Raw genomic sequence first — 9,743 nt, 5'->3', positions numbered from 1 at the left:
TATTTTTTATTTTCTAATTTTTATTATTTTTAATTTTTGTTTTTATTTTTAATTTTTGTTTTGTTTTTTACTTTAAATTTTTTGTTTTTTATTTTTTATTTTTTTTATTTTCTAATTTTTATTATTACTTTAAATTTTTTGTTTTTTATTTTATTATTTTCTAATTTTTATTATTACTTTAAATTTTTTGTTTTTTATTTTATTATTTTCTAATTTTTATTATTACTTTAAATTTTTTGTTTTTTATTTTATTTTTTTTTTATTTTCTAATTTTCTAATTTAAACGTTACAACTTTGTTGGCAGCAGTCGGGAGTTTTTTTTTTGTAAAAAAATTTTTTTTAAATTAATTATTTCATTCTTTTAAAAGCTGTAAGCGCGAGCGTACTATCTTTATGTATACATAAGATACATTTTACATGATAGCATCGAGCGTTAATAAGTGTCTGCGCAGAAAATCACTGCAGAGATGTCAAATAAAATCAATTTTTGCTTCTTGCAGCAAAATAACACCATGTCACACCGAGATATTTATAATATTATATTCATTAATAATAACTATATTTATGAATATAATAAATATGAATATATATTGGTTAATATCATTAATCAATACGAATATTTGTATATTAATCAATACGAATGTTTGTATATTAATCAATACGAATGTTTGTATATTATAAAATATAATTTTGTGATTTCTACTGTATATTCGTATGACTCATGTTATTAGCTGCAAGAAGCTAGAACCTATTTTTTTATTTAATATTTGCGCAATGAATTTCTGCGCACACAGATGTTCGACGTTCGATGCTGCCATGTAAAAGCACCTTTATTATTACAAAGTAGCACGCCGCATGCTTTTTCTGCTTTAGTCGCCTCTGCGCAGGCGCAGAGCGTTCTCTCACATATTGTATTTAGCGGGTACAAACCATAGAACTTATACATATGAAAGGGGAATAGAAGCGCAAAACTGTGTCAAAGATGACTTTTTCTGGAAATGCGCATGAGCGGTCGCGACTGCTCATGGACTGCTCATGCGCATTTCGAGAAAGTCATCTTAGGCGCTTCTATTCCTCTTCCATACCTATAAGTTCTATGGTACAACGTAGAGCGTAGAGCACGTCAGCACGTGTGAATGTTACTATCCAGAAGACACATTGCGTGCCGATTATGCTGGTAAGTATTGTGAATCTAAATAAATTAAGAAATTTTATGTTTATAAATTTATCTTTTGTAGCAACAATGCAGCAACAAATATTTAATAATAATAATAATAACAACGGAAATAGAAAGAGAGATGAAGCGGAAAAAAGAAAAGAAAACGATCCACCTGAAAAAACAAGGTTAGTTTCGAAAAATTTTTATAATTAAAAATAAAATTACTTATTAAATGTATACAATTATCCTTAATATGTATATTATTAATTAGGATATATATACATTATATATATTTATTATATATAATTATAGCTAATAATCTTTTTTGTAGCTATAATTATAGCTACGCATACAAACATAAAAGTTAACATTGCCATAGTAATACGTACAAAAGATTATGTAGTAATACTTATGGCTAAGTTTATATTTACGTGCGAAGCCATAATTATAGCTAAATAAATAACGAAGCCATAATTATAGCTAAATAAATAAAAAAAAGATAATCCATATAGAAAATTATTATATATAAATGTATATATTGTATGTATCTCCTTAATTAATAATGTACATATTAATAATAACGTACATATAAGGATAATTATCAGCATTTAAATATAATAATTAATTATATACATGAATAACTTTGTGTATTATAATTACATATGATAACATAAATATAAAGAGAGAGAGAAAGATATTTGAATATCTTTTTAAGTTATAATAATATCTACGCAGATAAAAATATTAACTTATATACTAACAACAATAAGTACAAAGGATTAGTCATACATATATTAATTAAATTTAAATGTATATGTAATTATACTTATATATTTGTATATTATATATATATTTGTACTTAGGATAATTAAATTCATTTATATATAATAATTAATTAAAAAAACGTTTATATCTAATAAATATATTTGAGTAATCTTTTGTAATTATAAATATGTAAAGTTATTTGTCTGTATAACTAAAATGATAGCTATACATAAAAATTATAAATTAATAATTATATTACAGCTCTAGTGGAAACTTTGATCTTCTCCTCTCAGAAGAAGAGATAGACATGTAAGTGTTGGTATACATAAATTTTTTAATTTTATTTTGTGATAAATTAAGAAAATAATTATTCAATTACGGATATTTTTCAGTGTCTCAAGTAAGGTTCCAAAGTCAAAGAATGCTGAGAATCACGAAAGAGCAACTTCAGGATCGCGAAATACTTCTCGAAATGAGCTACTATCTATAGTAATAGCAAACGCTCAGTACGATCGACGATCGCGAGATCGTAATTCTCATGAGCAACGGTACATTCACGCCCCCCATTGCTCACCAGAAATGCGATCTCGCGATCGTCGATCGTCTAGTTTTCATGATCGTCGTTCGCGGGATCGCAGTTCTCGCGATCGTCGTTCTGGAGATCGGAGCTCTCGGGATCGTCACTCACGAGATCGTACTTCTTGTGATCGTCGCTCTAAAAGTCATTCCCAGGACTGTCGTTTAAGAGATCGCACTTCTCGCGATCGTCACTCGCGAGATCGTATTTCTCGATCAAGAGAACTGCGATCTCGCGAGCGACGGTCGCGAGATCGCAATTCTCGGGAGCGACGGTCGCGAGATCGCAATTCTCGGGAGCGACGGTCGCGAGATCGCAATTCTCGGGAGCGACGGTCGCGAGATCGCAATTCTCGGGAGCGACGGTCGCGAGATCGCAATTCTCGGGAGCGACGGTCGCGAGATCGCAATTCTCGGGAGCGACGGTCGCGAGATCGCAATTCTCGGGAGCGACGGTCGCGAGATCGCAATTCTCGGGAGCGACGGTCGCGAGATCGCAATTCTCGGGAGCGACGGTCGCGAGATCGCAATTTTCGACAATTGCAAGATCGTTTTTCTAAACGAGATTCCTCGACTCGCCGAAAATATTGTAAGTAATAAATTATAATAATAATACAAAATATAAAATAATAATAATAATAATACGAAATATAAAATAAAAAAAATAATAAGAAATATATATATGTATATACATTACAGATGTACGCGGTTCACGTGCTGGGAGATGGGTCCAGCAAAGAAAAGAGAGTCTTAAAATATTTAGTTAATGTTTTAAGTAGATAGGTACGAACATAAATATTTCATTGCTTAAATTATATAAAGTAAATTTAAAATATTTGTTGTTAATTGTAATATTATATTGTTTCAGAGCGAGATCCTTGAATATTATCCTAGAGACTCTGCAAGCGCAAAAAATAAAAAAAAACAAGCGCAATAAATAATTTAAAGTTTTTTTATTATATTTAAAATGTTTATTTTTGTTTTTATTGAAATTCTGTGTTGGTTTTAGTTTTTGTAATTCTATGTGATAATTTGAAAAGTTTATTTTTATTTTTAATTAAAAATAAGAATCTTTTATTTAGTTTCTGCAAATTATATAATAAATAAATAATTTGAAGTTTATTTAGTTTATAAAATTCTGTGATGTAGTTTATTTAGTTTATGTAATTCGATGTAATTAAGTTAATTTAGTTTTGTAATTCTATGTAGTAATTATTTCATGAAAATAATTTAATTTCAACATAATATATATGTATATGTACATAAAGTAATATACATGTGTGTATTATATTATAAATAAAAAAAAGAAAGACAGAAAATATAAGTGACAAATATAGAATTTATTTTTAACTTGACAGCAATAAATATTTACATGTACACTATACCATATGTATTTTTTTGTACTACAGTTTACAGGATAGTTAAATAACACGAGTATTGAATGAAAAAAAATATATTTAAATATACATTAATAGCATATAGATAACATAATAATAATAATAATAATAAAAAACAATGATTAATGATACAGAAAGTAAAATATAATAATAATAAATGATATAATAAAGGTATTTATTGGTTTTTAGCCAAATTTGTTGAAAACAAAATATAAATAAATTATAAATTTTAATAAAATTTTAATAAATAAAAAAGAAGTAATAAGAAGGTGATGTGTTTCAACAAATTTGTTTTCGAGGTGCACCACGAGAAGGTAACCAATATAACGCACCTCACCTGTAACTAAATAATTCCAAATATAATAATAATATAAATAATATAAATAACTATATAAATAATATAAATAACTATATAAAAAATGTAATAATCAAACTATAATAGAAATATAATAATTTATAAATATAATAATATTATAATTACATATACATATAATTATAATATTATTATATTTATGTTATAATTATATTATAATTATATTATACATATAATTATATTATATTATAATTATATTATAATTATAATATAATATAATTAGATGTATAATATAATTATAATATATATTATACATATAATATAATTATATTATAATTATATATACATAATATATACATATGCAAGCACGCATGCATGCTCACACATCCACTATTATAGAAACATACACAAATCACTAGACTTATCTTCAGTAATTATGTAGCATAAGAGGATGAATAAATGTAAAACCTTGGCTTTTTCAATTATTTATGATGTGATCGTAATCGTTCTAATTCTGTTAAAGCATTTTCATCACATGGACGTTGGAACAATCTTTTCTGTTCTATTTCAGGAATTGCTAATCCTTGTAAAGATCTTACGCGACTAAGAGCTACATATGCTTGACCTTTAGCAAATATCTTCTTACCTAAATATATTACAGCTTTATCAACTGTTGTACCCTGCAATTTATGAACTGTTACTGCCCAACTCAAAATAACAGGAAGCATTGTTCTTTCTATATTTCCATATCCTTTATTACCTTGGTATACGACACTAATTGGAGAAATGCCAACGTAACCATTAAATTCTTTTAAACTGTTTCCTATTGTAGGATCATCAAATTGAATGAATATTTTCTTGGGTAATTCACCATCTTCTAACTGATCTTTCCGTAAAGCTGGCCATTGAAATCCGCGTATAATTCCCATACTTTCATTTACTAAACCTTCATAAACTTTTAAATTCGATCGTAACATTACCCGGGAACCAACTGCAAGTTTAATCATATGTAGCAAACCACCTGTATTATTAGGATCAGCAGGAATTGCAGTGGCAGAGGGCTTTTGACCGTAAGTTGCAGGTTCTCTGGATTCATCTCGCGCGTTTATAATATAAGTTCTTTGTGTCTTTGCTACTTCTTCAATCATTTTATTATTATAAGAATTAACTAACTTTATAGTAGGAAATATACGAATAGCTTCACCATCAGCAAATTCATCAATTAAAGGAATATATGTTCTATTTAATAACATTTCATATTGTGCAATGTTTATTTGCCCAACTCGCAAATTATTTAATAAATCAACGAATTCAGCATCATTTTGTTGACGCATATTAGTCTTCAATTCACACAAACCAAAATATCGCCATAAATGTGGCTCTCCTTGAAAACATATAGGTTGCTTAAAACACCAATTTCCTTTTACAGGTGGTAATTGCATAATATCTCCAAAGAGCAATATATTAACACCACCAAATAATTCATTATTATTTTTAAATTCTTGAAGACGAAGATGAATAGATCTCAACATTTCATACGAAACCATTGATATTTCATCAATAATTAACCACTTAATATGCCGCCATTTACGTCTTGCATCTTCAAGACATTGTCCTGTTAATTGTCTGTATACTGTAGCTTTACCTTTTTCTATTGCTAAAAAGAACGCACAATGTAAGGTACGTCCATTAATTAATCTAGCGGCAACACCAGTAAGAGCAGTCACTTCAACGAATGTCGGTTTTAATAAAAGATCAATAGTAGGAGCATAACATCGCTTAATCTGTTGTTCTATCATTTTTAAAAGAAACGTTTTTCCACATCCTGCTCCTCCTGTAATGAATAATCGTAAAGGTTCATTAATTTGACCTTGAATATCTTGTTTAATATGATCAGTAATTGTGTGAAACAAATTAGATTGTTCTATATTCATATTTCTAACATTTCGTTCGAATTCTTCAGCAGATATGACGCGATCTGCTTCGTTAGGTTCATCGTGTAAATCTAAATCAATATTATTTTCATCATATTCCTCCATTATAGAACGTACTCGATCTTCGTTTCTTACCGTAGATTGTGCATTTGTATCGCCGTCATCAAATGCTGCAATTTGAGCTATAACTTCTTGTAATTCTCGTTCTACAAATTGAAATTGCTCAATATTTTGTCCTCTCCGTAGAGGTCGTAGTAGTTGACGCTTGGCATTAAATGCCTGTTCTGCTGTTTCATATCCCTCAAGTAGTTCTTCTTCATTTCTAAAAGGAACGTGAGCTACTAAATAACTATAAAAGTATGCTTCACGATTACTAGTTTGAGTATAATATCGTGTTCTTAACACTGCAGGACGTGTACGCCGTTTCATTTTTGTACCATCTTGTAAACGAATATACTTAGTTGGAACTACATCGTTTTCTTGATTATAAACTTCGATATCTCCATCTTCTTCATAATTATCAAATCGTGATACACATTCATATGTAACAGCAAATTCAGCTAAACTGAGATCGTTTAAATTCTCCGGACGTAAACAATAACGATCAAATAAGTTTGCATATACACTGTTAATATAGCCATCACAACGTAACATACGATAACGTTCTTGCGGAAAGCATGTATTTAGAAAAACAACTTTTCGTGAACTATCACGTAATTTTAAATGGCATAAACGAAATGCACATTCACAGGCAGATATCTGTCTATGTCGAAGTATAGTCATTGATACAGCAAATAATTGCTTTCCTATATCTCCACCGTATCTCTGAACTCTACTGATTGCATCTTTAATTGCTTGACCAACATCATGAGGTTCATGTTTAGCTGCATATTTAGCTATATAATAAGCTATACCTGTAACATTCCCACAAGGTTGCAAATCCATATTGCCATTCCATAATTTAAGAAGTGTAGGATTGTAATTATTAACAAAAACATCTGTAGAATTACGTTTTAATATACAGAAACGTCCATTATTACGAATAGCTTCATCTGGTCCAAGCAAGGTAGTTGTATCACTAACTCTTCTTGGAAAACCAAATCGGCATTGTCCGTGTTGTCTATCTTTGTAACATGTAGTACTATGTCTATGCACTTGAACGCGTGCAATGACTGCATCTAATTTGTCATCTCCCGTAGAAGATGTGCAGGATACAATTTTGTCAATAAGAGCTATACCTTGTGGGCCTTCAAATGATGGAATTCCTTCATTCCAGCACAGCATATGTAAATGTGGACTACCTCTATTTTGAAATTCTATTCTCCACCAGAAATCTATTAGTTTCCCACCTAATAAAGTGTCATCATTTAGCAATACACGCATGATTGCATGAACACGAACCATAAAATGACGAGATAATGCTACGGGATGCTCAACAACTAATCGTTGTTTTTCATTAAACTGTAAATTGTCTACATTCTCTCCTTTTCTTTCAGCTGCAATAAGACATGCTTGCAATATATCTTTCCAATTAAGATCGTTGCAACTTAATGTTAAAAACCATTGTGGCGGGCCCAAGTTGCGAACCATAGCAATTAAACCGCTACATGCAGTTTGCCAATATGCATTAGAACCACGCAAAGCTCTCATATTAATATGCAAATTTTGTACAAGGCCTTCAGGAATATTATTGCTTTGTCTTAATCTAAGGCAGACGCCAACATTTTGCCGAGCCCGGTAATATTCCATGACGGATAAACAATAAAATAAGTAATCATTTCGTTGAAATCTAGGATCCTGACACATAATACGAGCTTGACAATAATCTAATGGTGTAATAGGATATAATCGTGATGGTTCATGAAGTCCATTTCGTCCTTTTGGAAAAAGGAAAAACCAAGCTAATTCTTCAGCTCGAAGTTCAGTATGCATCTGTACAGGTTCTGTAGTTTTCCGTCGCAATGTGTATAAGGGAGCATCTTGTACTTCTTTTTCAATAACAGATTGAACGTCAGGTATAGTTTCATCAACTGGCCTTAAAACTGAAGACATAATAACAATATTATCATTATTACAATTTTCATTATTTGTATTTAATTCTGCAGCATTCGCATAATTAGAATTTAATTCTGCAGCATTCTTATCATTTGGATTTAATTCTGCAGCATTCTCATTTAATTCTGCTACATTTTCAATGTATGTATTATGTATTTGATTTTGTTGTTCATTAGAATGCATATGAGGATAAACAGCAGTAATGGTATACTGATTATTAAAAGTATTATCCAAAGATTTTGGTAAAATACTTTTTAACATATTAAACATTGATAACGTAGCTGGAAATCGAATCAAACATGCTGTACCATTTTGTGCTGGTCTACCTTTTGAACCTCTTGAATGTGAATCAAATAGCCAAAAATTATTATCAAATTGAAATATAGAAACAGAAATTCCATTTGCAGTTAATACACCATAATTATGATCTCGAAAAAATATATTTAAAGCATTTTTCAAATTAGGAAATCCTTCATTGCTATTGTCATTATATAAATGCCCTGATACGCTATTTTCCGGAGTGATTAAAAGGTTAATAATATTTCCAAAGACTTCAATATCTGTGTGCAATTCATCTATTGATAAAAAATCCCTGTTAATTTCAGCAAGATGAGGATTCTTACGCTTCGATATACTTGTTACATATAATGCATCTCCTATCAATAAAATGGTATCAATGAGATTTTTTGTCCAAGTTTGAAGTTGATGTACTGAAGACATAGCTATAGCAACCGCCGCAATTGCAGTACACTGTTTCCCTCTAGTAGTATCAGAAAACATATCATGACCTTGATGTATGGAACCTCTGATTATTGCTCTATTCCCAGCTATTTCGATCAAATTTGTCTTATTTATTGTCTGCTCTGTGGATGGGCCATTATTTACATTAATATTCATATCATTATCTTGTGTTACAATAATTTGACATATTTGTGAAATATCAAAATTTGCAGCGTCAAAATTAACATTAATGTTTCGATATAATGGATTATTTTGGATTAACCACGCTAAAGCAGTTGATAAATTTTGCACGTTAATTTGAAATTGTCGGCATCTTTCAACATTCTCAAGTTGTTCACATACAATAATCATGCCTATTCTTGTAATTGGTAATGGTAATTGCTCCGATATTTCTTCTATATCTTGCGCAAATAAAATAGCTTGTCCTCGAAAGCCAGATTGACCAAATCGTCCACCTAACTTAATAATTTTTATAAATGGAACAATTCTTGACAAAAGTCTTTGTTCCATATCACTTAAATTTCGCAAAACATCTGGAATTTCATCTAAAAACATAGCATTCCAATATGCTTGTGTTGGAACTTTGCCTTTTTTAATCAAATTAGCACAACGGAAACATGTTATAATTTCATTTAATTCGCGTAATTCGGTAGGAAAAATATCGATCGTTTTAGCAGATATTTTCGTATTACATATCTGCTTTTTATAGTATAATTGTTTACAAACATCACAAGCAATATCCGCAAAAGACGATATAGTTAAATGAAATTGTTTTAACAACTTTTTTCTATGGGTATCAATAT

The 9,743-nt window shown here is 29.8% G+C and overlaps 2 protein-coding genes across 2 annotated transcripts; one reads left to right on the top strand and one right to left on the bottom strand.

Moving 5' to 3' along the window:
- The first annotated feature begins 659 nt into the window (after positions 1-659).
- Positions 660-3,738, top strand: LOC145942003 (uncharacterized). Its single transcript, XM_083048454.1, has 6 exons — positions 660-1,177; positions 1,239-1,344; positions 2,186-2,233; positions 2,317-3,089; positions 3,200-3,283; positions 3,369-3,738. Exons 2-5 carry the CDS (start codon positions 1,244-1,246, stop codon positions 3,265-3,267), a joined length of 990 nt encoding a protein of 329 aa, XP_082904580.1. The 5' UTR covers positions 660-1,177; positions 1,239-1,243; the 3' UTR covers positions 3,268-3,283; positions 3,369-3,738.
- A 954-nt stretch (positions 3,739-4,692) lies between these two features.
- Positions 4,693-8,196, bottom strand: LOC145941440 (uncharacterized). Its single transcript, XM_083047553.1, has one exon. The coding sequence runs from the start codon at positions 8,194-8,196 to the stop codon at positions 4,693-4,695; it is 3,504 nt and encodes a 1,167-aa protein (XP_082903679.1).
- Between the last annotated feature and the right edge of the window lie 1,547 nt (positions 8,197-9,743).

This window comes from Prenolepis imparis, unplaced genomic scaffold, assembly GCF_030444845.1.
Source record: "Prenolepis imparis isolate NDT839.2.m4 unplaced genomic scaffold, iyPreImpa1.0 SCAF_10, whole genome shotgun sequence".
In the NCBI taxonomy this organism is placed as follows: domain Eukaryota; kingdom Metazoa; phylum Arthropoda; class Insecta; order Hymenoptera; family Formicidae; genus Prenolepis; species Prenolepis imparis.
This window is presented reverse-complemented; position numbering and strand designations above follow the sequence as displayed.